Here is a 20,522-nt window from a genome sequence, read left to right on the forward strand (position 1 = left end):
GACCCAAAAACTTTTTGGATGAATTTCAATCTCGAATCTGAACAGGCAACTTAGCCTAAATGCATTGATTTCTGTTTTTCTGGGTACCATTACACTGTTTTCTTTGCTGTGTTTTTTTTCCAAGTTCGTGCCGAGTCTTTAGTCCAAATCAAAATGTTGGGCTGCAAGTCCATGCCAAGTCTGCATTTTTAAATTATGGCTTGCCCAACTCAACATTCAAATTTGTATATTTAATCATGTACCATGTTTCCTGGAGATTTGAAGATGGATCTTTTCCATGAAAGCTCTAATGGTTTACCCTTTTAGCACATATCATTCAACAACATTATGGTGGATAGCAAGTGAAAGGGAGATGCTGTAATCCAAACTCTGAAGAGACAATTAAGCTCTAGGAAGCTATGGAAGTGTCCCATTTATACACTTATTGTTAAATGAATATTTCCAAATTGATATCATCTTGTTGATAATGTGGCCTAAAGTCTCTTTTCATTTATCTTTATTGTGAGACTTCATAATATCATATGCATTACGTTGTTGGAAGTGAACAATAGGAAACCATAGAGTAGTCTATAGGCTTTGTGAAACTGATGGGAGGGTTTAATCAGTGGTATTTCCATATAATTGGTGCTCATTATCTACTTTGTAGCCTTGATGTAGCCGTAAGTTTAAGTTGAAAAGATCTGATTACTGTATTAGGGCTCACAAACTTTAATAATTTTTTTGTACTTGTCTTTCCCTTATCTGTCTTATTGTTTAAGTTGTGCATAAATTTTCATGCTATTCAAATTTTATACATCTATTCTTCCATTCACAATTTTTTTTGTTTTCTCAGGTGCACGATAACCAAAATAATGAATGCACTTAAAGTACAATTTATTGTTTTGTTTACACTTTAACACAACAATAAGAAATACTTAAAATGGTTTCATCTTTGAACTGAGATGTGTTCTAGGGTTAAACTGATTTAGACTCAAGTTACAGCATTATGCATTTCAAATAAATAACGTTAATGATAAATAATATAATTTGAGCATTCTAAGTTAAATATCTCTGATTGGAGATGTCACAGCATTTATGTTTGATTGGTGTATAAGGAAATTCGAGTCAAGTAATGGGGGTTTCATCCTTGTATTATTTTTCTGGCAATATATTGATGTATAGCTGTTCTGTTATTCATATATCCTTGTGCCTTATTTTAAAATGGTTAAAGTTTTCCAATTAAAATTTAATAGTGATAAGAAATTTTCAATTGTCATTCCTTTTTACGTTAATTTTTCAGGAATCTTAAATGGGCTGAGGTTTTTTGGTATTAAATCGTCTTGTAACTTTTATCTTCTTTCTCTTACACTGTTCATTTATGAAACCTCTGTTTCCATTAATGGCTTTTCTAAATAGCTGTTTATTTATTTAATGTTTGGTTTGTGTAATATTACAGGTGATCTTTCCTCATTGCTAATGGATGCACTTCTGAGAGTAGCTACATCAATGACCTCTTTCAAACTCCAACTGCCATCGTCATCTACAACCTATAAAAAGTTCTCAAAGGAGAAATATTTTCCTGTGAAGTTGCTAAATATATCTGTGAAGGAAGAAGAGGTTGTAGATCAAAGCCGTAACTCGTCTGTTAGGTTAGTTGCTGTTTCTTTGTTTGAAGTAGTACATTTAAAATCCTTTTGGGCCCCCAGCTTCAATGTGTTTGTCTGTAGTACATAAACACATTCATGAAATGATTTCAAAGCTTTAAGGGCTTTTATTTATTATTCTGACGACATTGACAGGATATTGTTGCTTTTTGTTTATATTGTCTGCAATATTTATCCTTTTTTATAGAACAAGTTGTTAGGGGAACAATTATATTTCTTATAGCATGTACTAGGATATGAAATTGTTAACACTGAAAGAGGAAAAGTTTTATATTTTTTAAATCTTAAAAGTTAAAAAGAAGCTGGTCACTCGAGTAATTTTCTTTTGACTACTATATACACTGAGTTAGGGTTAAATATGGGCCAGCAACGATTGTGACGAACATCCTCAATCCCAAATGATTTTCTCTCATGTATATGGGTTTTAATTAGAGTATCTAGAGGCATTCAATGATGAATATGCTACTAATGGAAAATGGAATAAATACATGAGAATGTCAAGCATGAAACGAAGCTGACCAACCACCCAAACTGCCTTTTTCACACCATTATCTCCTCTGCATGGTGTGAAAAGGTTGTCTCGCTCTACCAGCTCCTCCGGTCATTCCAGATCTGCCAGATCTGTCAGATCCCGCACCGGCTATTTGCAGCAGCAACACTCCTCTACAAGTTCTCATAGACAGAGCAAAGCTTCTACCCTTCGGCAGGCATATCCTTCTGTGATTGATTTCTTTCTGCCTAGAAAGGACTCCTAGTTTTTTGTCTTGGCCTCTCTCTGTTCTTTTCTTCTTCTTGTTCTGTTGTATGCATTTGTTTTCGGACACCGTTGGTGCTCCTGCTGTTGCCAGCCTCATTGATGTAACACTCTAGTCCTGTAGACCCTTTTGTCGTCTTTTGTTGGACATTAATATCATTATCTTATCTTATCAAACAATTCTTCTTTAACCCCCTTAACAAAGCTGACTAACCACCCAAATAATATCTATTTAGTCTAACAGTTCTGCATTAACCGCCCTCCCCACCCATTATATTGGTTTCTTTAGAATACAAGCAAAGAAGAGTCAAAATGTTTTGAACTTTAGTGTTGCAACAGATAGCTCCCTTGGATGATGTTTTGCTTCTGTCGAAGAGTGAGCAATAATGTTTTTCTTTTTACTTCCCCATGTTATCAAACTAGATCTCCAAAATAGTACAAATCCATGAGTGAATTTCTTGTCATCCAAGGATCTTGCATAGTCTGTCTTTGTGTATTTGATCAAGTAAAATATAATATGTTGTGTATATTGTAGGTCATGTTCTACTATACCAACAATTTAACACCCATTTTTGTTGCTTTGTGATGACATACATTAGTTTCTTGCATTATGTGCGCTTCTTTCACCTTTAGATTTCTTTTTAAAACTCTTGGCTCAAAGTCTTCTCCTTTGATGAGCAAGAGATGCATACCAGCTAGTTCCTGCCAATTGTTTTTTGAGTTAGAGGTAATGATTGTTTTGCAGTAGGATTAGTAATGGGCAAACCATGCCTTCATTTTTGAGGTGTACCGTCAAAAGCAAAATTATGAAAGGAAACAATGGAACATTTTAAGAATAAAAATAAGAATATAACATGTTTGTATAGTCATTAATGATCTCCAGGCTGATAGGCTAGTTGATGGGGATATAATAATAAATTATTTGAGATCAATGACCAAAGTTATAATTTGAAATTAATATATAAAGTTTGGTATGTTATATTAAAAATTAAATAATGAATCATTTTGCTAGTCAGAAGTGGATAAAATTGTGCCATAGTCATTGGGAGCCCCAAAAAAGATGAATATATGTAAATCTATTGATTTGTTACAAATATGACTATTGAGAAATATAGAGATAAAAAAAGAAAAAGGAGGTTACCAATGCTGGTATAATTGAATAGTTTTCTTAATTACAATTATAGATCAAATGTCTAATTCATTGATTGTATTGTTGAATAATAATTTTAGAAATGTTTATTAAAATAAGAAACATTAGATGTCATTTTCCTGTATTCAGTTGTATTTGTTTAAATTGCTTGATATTTCAAATTACACCCATCAACAAGAAACATATCATTTTTATACTTTATTTAATTTTTTAATATTTTTTTTTCATATTGAAAGAGTTTAAACAACATAGAGTCCAACATATAAATACCGCACCAACCCTCACAAAACAGAATCAAGGGAAGAACCAGACTAAATTTTTTACATCATTTGCCTATTAAAACATATCAGCTACAGCCCTCAAAAACTAAGAACCAACCCAAAAAACAGTTTACACTTTATGCTTCTCCTATTAGGATAAATCCCCCTGATTCATGACTGCACCCACCCCTGAGTTCAGCTCCCATCCAGTAGACTGATAGCTGCATTTAACATTTTGAATCTGGGAATCATCCAAATGACACTTATTCAAAAGATTGCTCAATTCTTCTAACTCTTCCTTAGTGAGGAGGCTTTGAAATTTCTTTATGTACTGTGTGGCTTTGACTTTATCTTGGAATACTTGGATTACACCATCATGCATCAGCTTCATAAATCTGGATCTTGGAATCTCCAAGCACAATGAAACCTGTGACATTATGTAAAAATGGGTGAGTTTAAGATTAAACTCAGTAGGGCATCTTCTGATGTTTTGAAAAATCTCCTTGTTCTTGTCTTTCCAAAGAATCCATAGCACTTCACCAGATAGAGCATAGCAAAACTTGTTAACAAAAGGATCAAAAGACTTAACATACCCAGCAAGGATTTCACACCAAGAAAAACCAACATTACAATTCCAAACAACAGGAAGGCCAAAGAAAATAGACCAAATCTTCTTGGCATACAAACATTCAAAAAAAACATGCCCAAAGCTTTCAGGTGTTTGGGAAGGCAGCACCATTCCCATTTAACACAATGCTTCTTCCTTGAGCCCAACCCATCTGACCACAAGAAATCACGAAGAATTTTTTCAAGTAATTGAAACTGATACTTAGCAAACAACCATGTAGAAGCAAGATACAAATGATGAGAAGATAGGACTTTCTGCACAACCTGCACTCTCCCAGCCAAGGAAAGGAATTGCATTTGCCACCTAATATGCTTGCTGTTCATTTTACTAAAAAACCAGTCCCACATATGAGGAAAGGAATCCTCCAAGGAAAACGGGATACCCAGATATCTGATAATAGCCTTAGGTCCATTCCACCTCCACCCCATTTCACTTAACTATCTAGGAGGATCCTCTACCCAATGCAAAACAGCAGATTTGTGGGGAGCTACCTTAGCCCTAGAAGTAAGGCAAAACAAGTTAAATCTATCAAGTGCCAAGGAAAAATTGTTCTCAGAAAGATCCAAAAAGAGGGTAGTGTCATCAGCAAATTGTGCATTGATCAATTCTTCAGAATTAGGAAGGGTAATGCCTTTCACAGGTGACCCCAAAGAAGAATCCCTAAGAATATAAAAGAGAGCATTGGCTGCAATCACAAAAAGAGGAACAATAGGGCATCCCTGCCTGATTGATCTCTATAGGACAATAGGGTCCGATAGTACACCATTAACATCAATAACCGTGGAAGAATCCTGAAACAAAATCTTTATCCACTTATAGAAATATGGGGAAAATCCAAAAGCTTCTAACATTCCACAGATGAAAGGCCATTCTACTCTATCATAAGCTTTCTCAAAGTCTAAGAGGATCATAGCAACATTATGACCACCAGCTTTAGCCCAGTTCATTGCCTCCCAACTAGTGACAAGGTTCTCCAATATGTATCTACTTTTTATGAATCCAGTTTGTGTAATAGACACAGTATTCTTAGTGACATCCAAAATCCTTCTAGCAAGAGCCTTCGCAATAATTTTATATGAAAGGTTAAGAGTGATAGGCCTCTCTAGTTTTTAACAAGAGTTCTATCCCCAGCTTTCAGAAGTAGCTTGATAACCCCTTTGTTGACATTGCTACCGAGAGATCCAACTTCAAAAGCATCATTATAAAATCTCAACAATTCCTCACCAATCCTGTCCAAGTTCTCTTTATAAAATTCAACTGGGAGCTGATTGTCATGTCCCCTTCTCGATGTTAGTTCCGGGTGACAGAATTAATCTATCTCCACATCCGGATAGATTAATATCAATTTTTCCGCAGAATGCTTTCCAGTCACGATGAGGAATTTAATTTAATTTATTCCAGAACTTTATTAAATGAAGCAGAGCTAAGTCACTTTAATGTTTTTAAAGTTATTTACTTTATAATAGCTTTAAGTGACTACAGGACGAAAATGTCGATTAATCCCACATTCTTTGTACTTTGTACTTTCCCTCATTCTGAGGCTATATATGCACGTGCTTGCATTGGGATTAACATACAAGAAATTTATGAGCACAAACAACTTTAAGTTCTAGTTGCTTAAATGTGACTGGTTAATCCTTGAGGACGAAAATCCTCAGGTCTGAGATTTCAGGAAGGTTAGACGTCACTCTAATCTTCTTGGTATGGTGTAGATTGAGCAAGAAAATCGGCAAGAATAATGCAATGAGCAAGTTTGCAGGTATGGAGGGACTGTGTTTTTAAGATATTACAGACTAGTTATTATTTTTATTGAACTGGTTCCCAGCAACCTATCATTGAGAGCCTAGTAGTGGTATGAGGAGTCGAAGGGAGTTTGAAGTTCATATTCTTGTTGGGGCGTCACACACAGAACTCCAAGCTTAACGTTGACAGAAGGCATATCACCCACGTTTGAAGGATTCACAGCTGGAAACGTAACTTACATTTTGGGAGGTTGTTTGGTTGTTATTTCAGACCACGGTTGTAATAGCAGTTGGGACGAGTGAATGATCTTATTGGTTTATTTTATTTAATATCAGAAGTCACCTTATGCAAGCAGGAGTCACAGGAGGTTATTAAGAAAAACCAGATCGAATACAGGTCGTCTGGGTTAGATGTTGGTGGGTATTACTGGTGAATATGGAAGTACAGGAACTTCCATCTTGAACGCACAGCAGGCATAAAAAGGTCCGTGCGTGAGTGAAGAACTCCAACGCCATCCTTAACACGCATCCTCATCAGCGGTTGTAGCAAGGTATTTTTGCAGGGTTTTAAAAAAAAAGTCTGAATCGTTGTGTGCACGTGGATAAGCTCCTTCATTAATCTCGGGAAGAGTCGGATAGGAGGGAAGTGAATGGTGTATGTAACAGGACCCAGCTCCACTCCAAACAAGTCAAACGGCATCTCCAGCAAGTCGGGTCTGTATTTAATCTTTCCTTTGGCTCTAACGTTGATTGAATGATATCTCTGAATGATAGTGTTACACCTGAATAAGCAATCAGTGTTATTAGTTCCTTGTAACCACTGAGTCGGTTTAAACTTGTAAAATCCTTAAAGCATCAGCTGGTCACGCTACTTGGCATTGTAATTTTCAGTGGATATTCAGAACAGCATTTGTGTTATGTTCTAGCCAGCATTTGAACTTTCATAAAATTACCATTGCTGTAGGAGCATCTGATAACGTTGGATAACTATTTGATGTAATGCTTCTTATATATTAATCTATATTGTGTGATTTTAAGATACACTGAAAGAACAGTAAAATCTGGAGTTAGTACAGGAGTCTGCGAACTGTTTGATAAAATTACCTTCACAACTTTATAACAGAAATTGCCAGATTTCAGGGACAGAACATCATTGAGTTAATCAGATCTCCCATGCAGAATATCTCACCCATCCAAACCTGGAGATTTATCATTGGCCATATCTCTGATGACCTTTTGAATTTCTTGCAGGGAGATACATCTATCAAGTTTCTCCCTCTCCAACTTAGAGACTTTCCTGGGAATCATTTTCAAGCAATTCTTCAGAGCTTCCTCTTGGCTTGGCCCAACTTCTGAAGTAAATAACACAGAGTAGAAACTAAAAAAGGCATTACAAGTCACACTGGGATCCTTTGATCTTTCACTGTCAATTTGGATTTCATCGATACTTTCTGCCTTGTGCTTGGCCCTAATAATATTGTAAAAATATTTTGAACCAGCATCTCCATCCTTAATCCAGTTTATTTCAGCCCTAATCCTTTGACCCTGAATCTTATGCCTTTGCACAATTCTCAGTTTATGTTTCGTGGCATTCAATTTTTTAAGGAGATTGGGGTTTTCCTGATCATTGTGCAAAGAATATTCAGAGTTGTTCAAATCCATTAGAAGCATGGTCTCCTCTTCACTTCTATCTTTTGCCATTTTTTTTCCAATAATTTGGAGCAATTTCCTCCAATTTTCCACTAGCTGGTTCCATTGCTTAACTGGTCTTAAGGACTGATTAAATAACACAGAGTAGAAACTAAAAAAGGCATTACAAGTCACACTGGGATCCTTTGATCTTTCACTGTCAATTTGGATTTCATCGATACTTTCTGCCTTATGCTTGGCCCTAATAATATTGTAAAAATATTTTGAACTAGCATCTCCATCCTTAATCCAGTTCATTTCAGTCCTAATCCTTTGACCCTGAATCTTATACCTTTGCACAATTCTCAGTTTATGTTTCGTGGCATTCAATTTTTTAAGGAGATTGGGGTTTTCCTGATCATTGTGCAAAGAATATTCAGAGTTGTTCAAATCCATTTGAAGCATGGTCTCCTCCTCACTTCTATCTTTTGCCATTTTTTTTCCAATTATTTGGAGCAATTTCCTCCAATTTTCCACTAGCTGGTTCCATTGCTTAACTGGTCTTAAGGACTGATTACACATCTTAGATAAACCAGCCATCATTCTAATAGCATTTTTATTATCAGTGTCCTTAAGAAGTGAGGTATTCAACTTAAACAATTTAGTTCTCGGCCTATCATTACTGATATTCTTGCACTGATTAACGTTGATCTTTACATATATTGGACAATGATCTGATATAGTAGCAGGTGAGACTACAACCGAAGAATGACCTTCCTCGCTATGACATGTAAAAAAAGAGCTTTCAAAATATACTCTATCCAATCTGCAGTGCACCCTATTGCAGCCTTCTTGATTATTGTTCCACGTAAACCAGATATCTCTGTAGTAATCCTTTCCATTTTCAATGGGATCCATCCAATTGAAATATCTTTTGAATTTCAACCAAAAGTACTGCTCGTTACCTTTCCAAGAATGTTTCAAACCCCCTTTCTACCATATTAAAATCACCAATAAATATCCATTTAGCTTTAGGTAGATCAGAGGAGCATCATTCCTAGAACTTGGCTCTCTCCCTATAGTCATTGGAAGCATATACATTACATATACCAATGATTTCATCCCCACAATTAAATGCAACCCATATCACCCTCTGACAAGGAGAACAACCATGCTGCAAAATAGCGTCGACCCACTTGGGACCAAGATAGCGACACACCTTTACCCTAATCATGCTCTGAGTGGAAACCCTTGGCTTTATCCCATAGAAATTTGGTCATACATGATGCTTGAAAGCCAACAACTCTGATTTCTTGGAGACATTAAATATCCTTTTCCTAGATTTTATTGCACCACTTTCTAACCAAATGTTTTCTATCAACTATTTCTAAGCCCCTTACATTCCAGCTATGGAGATTAATCATCATATAATTCTTATATAGAGGGAGGCTTCTGCGCCTTATATAATCTATTAAAACAATTCGGGATGGCATTTTTACTACCATCACTTACAGAGTCCATCCTTTTTTCATAAGTTCTTCTCTTTTTCCTCACAAATTCCATGAATTGCCTCCCTCGAATCCTCATTCAAGTCTCCTTGGATCACAGGTTTGACCGCACTACCTCCTCTAGGAAAGTCAATAGATTTTTTATGTGCACGGGCCTTTTCATTTATAGCTTTAATAGCCAATTGCTTAGCATTTAAACGGGGAGGGATCCCGCTTGGCACATCCTTATTATTACCATTAGAAGATACCAAAGCAAGGGCCATGGGATGACTCTCGCAGGAAGGTTGAGGGTCCTTGCAAGCCGGAATAAATACAAAATCGCTGTCATACAGAGGATTATCCAAAGAAATAAACCCATCACCGTCGGCTTTCTCAACTTCATCCACATTTTTTGGAGAAAGCTTTTGCACAGGGTTAGGGTTAGAATTAACATTATTATCAAGAACATCCCAAGAATCACCTCCCAAATTGACGGGAAAAACCTTATCATTAGCATTGTTCACTAGAGCAGCTTTGTTATCATTATTAATATTAACCCTAACCTTATCAAAATGCATTTTCAAGGTTGGACAATTCTTTTTTAAATGCCCATTAATTTTGCGATGAAAACAAGCATGCAGATTGCCAAGCAACAAAAATTCCCATGAAAAATTTTCACCTTCCAAGTCAAGAGGTATAATATCTGGGAAAACAATGTCAGGAGAAAGAGCAACAAGAATATAGACATTTAAATGTGGCAAAGTTACTCTAAATTCCTCAATTTGCAACACATTACCCAATGGTTTCAAAATATGTGAAATGAAAGGCCAAAATTCAACTTGCAGATTTTTAATTTCCACCCAATTCGGTGTGGACCTTTCTAAAACACTATCAAAATTGCCGTTTGGAGACCAAGCCAAAGCCCTAAATAAATAATGACCCACATTCGAAAATTCTTTCTTAAAAATTCTTTCTTGCATGAAATGGCTTTTAAGAAAAATTACAAAGAGACCTTTTTGAATCATCCTGCAAAAGTTAACATGTAGTCCAAATTTCTTACCCCTGACAGAATTTAAACAATCATCTAGAAATTTTCGAGATGGTAGAGTATTATAATCCAAACAAAAAAAAAAAATAGCAACATTTTTAAGCTGAGTTTGCTCTGGTCTAACAACCTTAACCATATCATTATTAGGAGACATAGTAAGAGTTTTCAAGCCGTTAGAAGATGCCCTACCTAGTCTAGCTCTGGTATCACTACCTCCTTCAGCACCGGGCCCTCGGTTGTGGACCTTTTGGCTCCATTAAAAGCCTCAGAACAAAGCACTTTATCAAATTTACCTTCGAACATGGTGGATTCTGGGCAGTTTGGTAAAGAATCATCAATGAGAACTGCCTTATATGAAGGCTTCTCAGCAATCTTACCATTCTCCGTAGAGCCATCAAAAACCTTCACAGAGCATTCCTCCTCATGATTTCCCAACACCTTAGGGCTTTCATTAACTGATAAGCCAACATCTTCCTGCATAATATCATTAACAATAATTGAATCTCCCTTTAGCAGATCTCCAAGGTCAACATTAGCATTGTCCATCACCTCTAGCTCACATGCGTGAGCCATTGAGGGAGCCGAACAGCCCAAACCCTAATTGGGAACACAGAGAGAAAAAAGAAAGGACCAAGCAACAAGGACAAAAGACAAAACACCAAGCAAATCCAGGACCACATACACACGGTAGGACACAAATTCAAAAGCAGACAGACACAGTGCCAACGAAGCAGTTTGCAAAAAAACGTACGATAGTCGTACGAAGTTGCAGACCACCGCCAGCCAAAATGATGTATCTAATCCAAAATTTTCTAAAAAACCTACTTTATTCAAATATATAAAATTATATATATATATATAAACTTTTATGCATACATATAGACACACACATTTGATTTGTCATTGGTAAAATAATGTTTTATTTTTCAACTTTTTAAAATAATATACCAAATTATATATATTAATTTCAAATTGTAGCTCTGGTCATTGATTTCAACAATCGTGTGGTCATATTCCTTTTTGGCATCAATTGTGTGCTTCACATACATAGCCATTATTTATTTAACTATCAAATGCAGCACCCATGCATATTGAAAATTGGTTTTATGATGTAGAGACTAATTCACATATATAGTGTTGAACTTCACATTAGAATTTCTTTTGATGTCATGGCAATGGTTATATTGTCTATTTTGAGAATTTACAACCTTATTCTATTTTTGTAATTTACAACTTTAATTGTCATTTATGTAATTTATTGTAGAGAAGATTGTTTCATAAGTTTCTTATTATAAACTTTCTATTTTTCTCTTCTTGTAAATTCTTTATAATGATCTCTTTGATCATTTGTTAGTACATCAATTATTTCACCAATTATTTAGCGTAATATGGCACCAAGGCTAATCCTTTTTTTCAAAAAAATTATAATTTCTAATATGAAATTGTTTGTCTAAATTTTTTCAATTTTTTTACTTGAATTTGATCAAATGATTTTGCAGAATTAATTTTAGAACCCAAATACAGTTTCACATTTCTTCTCTATAAATACAAAAATTGCGGGTTATTTTAATTGAAAACACTCATTTTTTCTGTTGTTTTTTCTAGGTGTCCTTTTTGCTGTAGTTGGGGATCACTCTTTTCTGCAACCCACACATTTCTTGCTGCTTATTTTCAGGCTCTTCTCTAAAAATTTCATCACTTTTTCGGCAATGTATTCTATGCTTGTTCAAATCGTAGCCTCCTTTCCCAGTTACAGGTCATGTTTGAAGTCGCTGACCATTCTTTTGCCTCTCACATTATCTTTACGTCATGTTTTCTGTAACCCTTTCTCAAAATACCAAATTAACTTGGCCTTTTTGTGCGTCTAGGGCACATGTGGCTTGCTTTTTTGCTTGTGACAAAACTTTCGATCATTTTGGTCATTATTCGTTGCAGGCGGTTTGTTTTATTCTCTTCACAAAGTCTCTTGGTTTGTTCATGGCCGCCTAGGGTTCTCACATTTTTGACTAGGGTTTTGACCGTTCAACACAATTCAAAAAATTATTTTGATTGCATACTCCTTGTGCGTTGATCTCAACTGGATGGTTGTTAGATTTTTTGTTGGTACCTCGATTTTTGTGCCTCAAATCTTCTACCGACTAAAATTTTATTATGATTTTAGATTCTTTTTGGGTGATTTGAGATTGTAATATCCCTTTTCGGATATTTTCTCTGAAATCCGTGATATAAAAGTGCAGATTTAAACCTGAACAGAAAACCAATACTCAATATAAATTCAAAAACTTTAATCTATTTCTAACCAGCAGATTTACATACAAGAAAACTCAAAAAAGCTTGTTTATTCCTCCAATATTCAGAAAAGTACATAGATAAACCAGTAGTTAACACAAATAGCCGCCAAGTAATGTTATTGTATGATGCAACAGCAATACAATAACATGCAACAATCCAAATAATCCAATACTATAAATAGAAAATACAGTCAGATTGGCAATGTAGAAAAACCCTGTAAGAAGGCTAGGTTTGCATCCAACCTTCAAATGCTTCTTCAAGGGTTTGTGTCCTAGAAGAAATAACTAGCAACTGTTTCCAGCTCCCAGATTAATATTTTAAAGAAGCTTGTTGTCCTTTAGTCGCTTAAGTGAACATAGTACCTTTTAAAAAATAAAGTGATAAGTTAAATGGACTTTAATAGTCACTTAGTCAGTAAACCATATAATCATCAAATTTTAAAACAACTGATCAAATGAACTCGCATAAGCACGTGCAATAGCTTGTTGGAAAGCTCTTGATGAGATGCTTCCAAATCAACACTGGGATATCAAGAATATTGAGCTTTGTTTACTTACTAAAAATAGTAAGTATCCAAACAACCTGCCAAAACTGCTTTGATGGGTCTGAAACTGGAAATGTCTAGGCTAAACCTCGCACTAAATTTGTAAGGAATCTTTTCGTCCCCAAAACCTAGGTGAAGTGATCCAGCACATAGAATTATAATATCCCAGAAAAGGGGACATTACAGAGATCTCTTTTGGGTCTTTGTTGGGTTTTTTAAGGTCCATCGAAACCTTTTGTCAATTCATGCCAGCCTTCATTATTTTTTTGAAGTCTGTATCTGCATTTGCCCCTGTTTCATGCAATGGGATTAGTGTTTTAGAAGCTGTGTATTGGGATTCATGTTTTAGAATTTGTGCTATTGCCTATTTCATCTCATTTTCTATACATTGGGAAACATGCAAGGTGACATCATTGACCAACTTAATGTTGAAAGGCAATCATAGACTCGACAACAAAAATTTTAACACTTAGGAAGTAATGTATGTTGACAATATTTGAATATCGTGACCTTGAGATAATTGTTTTGGGCACAAAGATTCATCTTATCACAGTCCAAGTAGAACAAGACAAGTTGGATGACTTAAATCTAGAAGTTGTCATGCTTCTCAAGCTCTCTGTTATAAATGATCAATTGCCTAAGATTCCCTCAGACAGGTCAACTTCTTACATTTGGAAGCATCTAAAGGATATGCATGAACCAATTGTGGATGCATGTCCTTACAAGAGCATCTCACGAAGATTAAGGACATACAAGATCAGCTTGAAGCTTTTGGTTGAAATATGGAGGAATAAGATATGGTAGTCATGACCTTAAAGAGTCTACCTAAATCTTATGAGCACTTTATAGTAACTCTCAACATTACTTTGACTAATGTTGATATGAAATTTCTAGAGTTGTGCACCACACTTCTGCAACAAGATTGTTGGAAATAATAGTTTCATAGAAGTGCCACATCATCCTCCTTAGAGCAACCTTTTTTAGCCAAGTACTTTCACAAGGATAAAGGCAAATTTTAACACCCTTCGTCATCTTAGTAGAAGGGTTCTAGTCAGTCTTAGGATGGTTCAAAGAAGAAGTAAAATGTAACTATTGTTACGAATTCAATGAAAGCCCTAGGTGAAGAAGTGGAAGAACAAATTATCGTGGAAAGGATTTTATGATCATTAACTATGAAATTTGATTCTAAGGTATTTGCAATCAAAGAAAGAAAAGATTTAGACACACTAGCAAAAGATGAACTACATGGGATTCTTATCGCTTATGAAATAAGAATTGGAGGCAAAAAAGTTACAAAAGAAATAGCATTTAAAGCATTCAAAAAAGGAAAGTACAAAAGGAATGGTTTCATCAAAAGCTCAAGTAGTGAATTAGATACTTCAAATGAAAGTTGGAAAAAGGGAATTGAAAGAACAAAGAAAACTTCAAGTGTTTCAATTGTGGAAAAGCAGGGTAGTATGCATCAAAATGCCCTCTAAATAGTAGCGACTTTAGTGATGATGAAGAGGAAGTTTATACAAAGTAAAAAAGGAAAGAAGCATGGTAAACTCAATCAAAGTAATGAGAATCAGAACCAGATCGGAATCGGCAAGGCTAAATCAAATTGCGAATCGGCCATGAATTGGCAAATTAAAAAAACCCTTGAAATTTAGTGATTAACTTATTTCATAAACCCTTTATTGCTGATTTGATTCACCGATTCATAGAAAATTGTTTGGCTTGAATCGAATTGCCGAATTGCGTGAATCGAGTGAACCGCCTCGATTCTCGTTACTATGACTGCTCAATCATAAGAAAAAGAAGTTTCACAAGCAGAAAAAGACTTTTACTCGAAGAAAGAAAGCAGCTCATCAAAAGAGAGCGATGATGAATATCAAAGTGATGATGGAGTAGATGAGATGCTCTCTTTGGCTGTAACCAGCGAGCTAGAAGAAGATGAAGATGATGTAAAGCATGTGGCGAGGATGAAAGTGTTAATGAGGCAAGTAGTGAAAATCAAGATGATAGATGAGGCATGTAGCGAGGATGAAGGTGTTGATGAGACAAGTAGTGAAAATGATGATGTTGATGAGGCATGCAGTGAAGAACAAGAATTTGATGAGTCATCTAGTGAGGAAGAAGATGTAGATGTCATGGAAGAGTTACACTATGCATACAAACAAAATAAGAAATTGAAAGAGAAAGCCACTGAGTACTAGTTGCAAATTAAAGAATTAAAGACTCAGCTAGAAGAATCCAAACAAGTTGAGAATGATGTGAAAAACAATCTAAACGCAAAAGAAGAGGAGTGTACGAAATTAAGCCAAGGAATTCAAAAATTGAAAAAGGACCTAGAGGACATTAACATCAAATTGAATAACAAATTCAAATTTGAAAAGAGCTCTGAAATTCTAATAGATATTATTGATAGTCAAAGACCATCCACAAGAAAGACGGGAGTAGGTTTTGAAGGAGAAGTAAACAATCAAGATCTTACATTCAAAGGTCTTGTCAAGGAAGGGAGTAGTATGGCAGATTCATTCACAAAATATAAAGGAGTTGAACTTAAAAAGAATTATAGAAAGCAAGGATATAAATCTAGCTTTTATGGATATTGTAATTCATGCGACTATTTTGGTCACAAGGCTAGAGAATGCAGAACTCAAATAAGAGATCCTCTAGGATGGATGTTAAAGCATGTAACTTCGGTCTGACAATGACTATGATCAAAGATCTCTCTCTCTCTCTCTCTCTCTATATATATATATATATATATATATACTAGTATGATTTACATACATACATACATACATATAATCTCTTTATCTGTCATTCTGCAAATGATCGCTGCAGTTGAAGCCAATTGAACATATATATATTTTATCTAAGATCATATCTCTGTCATGGTCGTAACATAATCCAATCCCTTTGATTTAAGATCATATCCGATCTGAATAAATATCATTATCGGGCTGCATGTGAATGGAGTTCATTATGATCAGTAATGTATGTTTAGACTTGTGTTAAGTCCAACTAACCCTAAACGGGTATGATAACAAACACCGCATAAGTGTGATAGTGAATGGTCATGTCTCCGTTCAGAGACATGCCCACTCACTATCACACCCCTCCTTGTTTTATATATACTCGATCTGCTCGATATTGCAAGGCATCAAAATTAATTAATGCAAGCATATCAAAGGATCGTAAGCATCACAAGTTCTACAACATCTTTGTTATCTCTGTTATTTTTGTAGTAACATATACAGATTCTGAAGCAAATCAAATTCATTGACATCAATGTTTAAACCTGCAAACAAAGTTGTGCGTCAGTCAGCCTCACATTGAAATCTGGCAAGAAACTTTACAATGGAGAAGCAGAAATTATGATTCATATTTGAACTATAACACTCTATGTTATAAGTGCAATAATTATGGGCATATAGAAAAGCATTGCAGACTTGATGTAGGAGAAACTCATAGAGATGACGAGAGACAAGATGCAAAAGACAATCATAAAGGAAAAACTATAAAAGTTTGCAGAAGGAAGATAACCAAAGGAGAAACTTTTGCAAGTGTAACTTGTGTATATGAGCAATGTTAGTATGCTAATAGAAACCAAATTTAAATAAAGCTTCTACAAACTAAACAAAATTCATAAACTTCAAGATAGACTAAGATGAGCTCTCAATTGAGAAAATGAGCCATTAATGGACTCTCTCAATAAGAAGCTCTCTTTTTGAGTAGCTTTATCTAAATGGATAGGATGTATGCTCAATATGCTTCTAAAGGCTTCAATGGATGATTGTGGATTTTTGGTGTGGATAGATGGCTTTAGTATGGATTTGGCTCTCAAAATAGTATTATAACTTTACTTCATGGATTGTGTTATTTTGCAAAGGGGAAGGATCCAATTTATAGGCAAGAGGCTTGAGGGATTGAGGGCTAAGATGCAAGGATGGGAAAAAGCCTTATGGAGGGCTCAGATTGCATGAGAGGAGAGCACATGGATTGTGCTTCTTTATAGCCAATCAAAGAGTGACACATGTCACATGGTGAGAGGATGGAGGAAAGGGGAAGGATGAGTCAACAAAGGAGGCTCAAGGGATAAAATCTTCATAAAGACCTTCATAATGGCTTGTAAGAGCAATAAAAGGGCTTGGAAGAGTCATTTATGACCTAGTGGACTTCATAAAGTTTTATGGTTGAGATATTTTGAAGGTGATGAGAGCAATTTCGACTTGGACTTGATTAGGAAGGTTTTAAGCTTGCTTAGGCTTGTGCAAATGATTAGAGGATGGATTAGGATGGTTTAGGATTAGCTTAGGGATAGGCAAGTGGATGGCATTTAATGAGGGTGGGTGAAGGAGGAGATATTTGTTAACTTTGGCTTGGGTTAGGAAGTTTTAACTCATGTTTAGGGAATGTGACAAGGTTAGGAGGGGATTAGGATTAGTTTTAAAGACATCTTCTAGAAGAGTCTAGACTTTGGATGAGGATAAAAACTTTCTAGAATAGTCTAGAATTTCCTAGGATGAGGATGAAGACTTTCTAGAAGAGTCTAGAACTTCTTAGGGTGAGGATAAATTAGATTTTTAGAAAATAAATAAAGTTTTATTTATTGCAAGGGTTTGGGTTGAGGAGATATTTATTAAAATTTTTTTAATAAACATGAGGATTAATATTTAATCTTAATTAAATATTTTGAGTTGGGATTAGGGGTAGGAAATGATGGGATTAGCCTTTAATTAAAATTAAAGAAGGATTAGAAAATTTTGGAAGAGGTTAGTGGTCTTAAGGAAATTGGCCAAGTTTTGGGCAAAAAATAAATTTTTTATTTATTTTAGGATTTTTGGTCAATTTATTAATTAAATAATTAATAAGGAAATAATGTTTAAATAAGATTTAAACATTTTTGGGAGGGATTCCTTAATTAAATATTTTTAATTAAGATAAAGGGATTTAATGGCATAAAAATTAATTAATTAATTAAATAAATAATTAATTAATAAATGATGATGTCATCAGGACTTTTTCAGAAAATAAAAATACTTTATTTTCTAAAGGTTTTTAGGTGTCTACATTTTGCCCCTCTTTGATGTGATGCCGCAAGTGGCATGGCATCAAAGATAAGAAAATAAGATGCCCAAGGCTAGAGCAGAAGAGGAGAGAATGGACTGCGAGTTGCCCCCTCAAGAAGGCGGCGAGGAGAGAAAGCGAGGCTCGATGGCTTCTTGAAAAGTATAATAATCTCGGATGAACAAGGAAACTCAGATTGGCAAAGAGAAGGGGCTGAATTAGCTCAAACTCTCACTATGGGAGAATGATAAAGGAGAATCAGATGCAAAAGAGGAAGGCTTAAGACTTTAGGGAAGGTGGAGGATGAAGGAGCAGAGCGCTATAAAAAGGAATCCAGGATAGGGAGATGGATGAGGGGATTATAAAGCTGAAGCAACAGGATTTCAAAGAGTTAGATTGGCGGAAGATGGGTTTCGGAGATCCCTAGGACTAGGATTGTGGATCTCGAAAGATGAGGCTTGGTGGGTTGATTTGGATTGGTGGATCCCTAAGACTAGGATTGTGGATCCCTAAAGCTAAGAGTGATGAGTGATTCAAAGAGATACTGATGCATAAGCTGGGGTAGGAGAGACGGATGCTGGATATGGATGGGGGATAATGGAGATGAAGGAAAACCATTGAAGCTTTTTGAGCGGGGGGATACTTCAAAGAGAAGTACCACCATGTAGTTGAGCACTAGATTTGCTATAGGACTATTGGTTAATTGCCAAGGTTACCAAGAACATCAAGGCCTGTTCACCAATTGTCCAGAGGACTGACAAACTGACTCGAAATAAACACGCAAGGGTTGCCCGAGCACCACACATGAATCCCAGAGGAAGCAGTGCGGAACCGACACTGGGTAATCCACAAGCAGAAAAGAAAAACAAAAGGAAGACTTGATCAAAACCTTACGCTCTAATTGCCCCATTCGCAGCATACCATGATATGGAAGATCGTGACAACCTTGAGGAGGGAACAAGGAGATTGCTTGGAAAAGATACTTCAAGACCCAAAAGGGGAGATTCCAAATCAAAAGAAAGTGAAAATCCAAAAGAGAGCCGTTTGCCAACGAGATGGGTAGGACGAGGTACTAACGAACCAAGATTAGACTTGAGGAAAGCTATATCCTGCAAGGACCTATCGGAGAGCACCTAAGTTGGTGGATCGGGATGAGTGGTGCGTCTGGCAAGCTGAACTAAGAAGGATAACACTTTGGTGACAGGAGATCTAGCTAAAGGATGCATTGAAATAACTAAACAAGCTGTGCGGTGTGTACAAGATGCTGATCAAGGATGAAATGACACGAAAGCTGGATAGATACAATGGTACTAAGTTAAAGAGGATGTACAGGTTGACCGACCAAGATATGTTACAAATGTACAAGTTTGTTCATGTTTTGGTTTTTTGTGAGATGGAAATGTTTGTGAAGGATGGGATGTCTATAATAGTTGATAGGTGGATAGGTAGATGGTTTGCGAAAAGCTTAAGGAAAATGGAATTCTTTGGGTGCATGTGATAGGATACAAGCTAGGATACAAGATTATCTACAAGTTGGAGTATGGTACAAGCTTTGGACAAGATTTGGATATACAAGGTATGGTACAAGATTTACAAGGTATAATACAAGCTTTGGTACAAGATTTTACAAGCTGTACAGGAGGTATTTACAAGCTTCATCAGATTTTGGATATTTGGTTGGAACACCAAAGGAACAAGCAAGTGTGTCTAATGGGATGGTGGGTCAATGGATGAGGGATAGGATAGTGATAGATAATGGATTAGTCTTTAGTACACAAGGTGCCTGAATTACCAGGTTTTCACCAAGGTACCTATCCAAGGCACTTGAATTGCCAAGTTTTCACCATTGGACGCTTATTTCTCTTTACTATATTTTTTTTTTTGTATTTTTCAAAAGCTAGGTATACCAAGGATCTTCAAGCATAGAACTTCTTGAGATGAATGATGTGAGTAGGATCATTCAAGAGTTCTCCTTCCGGTGTAGATAGCTGATAGGCTCCGGAGCCAAAGGAAGCAGTGACAACATAAGGACCAAGCCATGTAGGTTCAAACTTGCCTTTCTTTTCTCGATCTGCTTGGACTTTCATGTTTTGTTTAAGGACCATGTCACCTGGCTGAAAGTGTCGTGGAAGCACCTTCTTGTTGAAATTCCTTTTGAGACGAGTTTGATAGACTGTGAGATGATCATAGGCTTGTTGTCACTTCTCGTCTAAGAGATCTAGCTGGGTGAGCCGAGCTACTCTATATTCTTCATTTGATATTTGCCCTTGCAAAGATATGTGCAAGG

At 35.9% G+C, this 20,522-nt stretch overlaps 1 protein-coding gene across 2 annotated transcripts in view; it reads left to right on the forward strand.

The window, feature by feature from the left end:
* Nucleotides 1-20,522, forward strand: part of LOC149544327 (acyl-CoA synthetase family protein) — a 135,464-nt gene that overhangs the window by 59,808 nt on the left and 55,134 nt on the right. For both annotated transcript variants that reach the window (XM_089798788.1, XM_089798789.1), the window contains one exon: nucleotides 1,436-1,628. In XM_089798788.1, the coding sequence (XP_089654914.1) occupies nucleotides 1,436-1,628 (193 nt within the window). The remainder of the gene's footprint in view (nucleotides 1-1,435; nucleotides 1,629-20,522) is intronic.

The sequence above is a fragment of the Cupressus sempervirens genome, chromosome 8, assembly GCF_028749045.1.
Source record: "Cupressus sempervirens isolate cs-2001-9-10 chromosome 8, ASM2874904v1, whole genome shotgun sequence".
In the NCBI taxonomy this organism is placed as follows: Eukaryota; Viridiplantae; Streptophyta; class Pinopsida; order Cupressales; family Cupressaceae; genus Cupressus; species Cupressus sempervirens.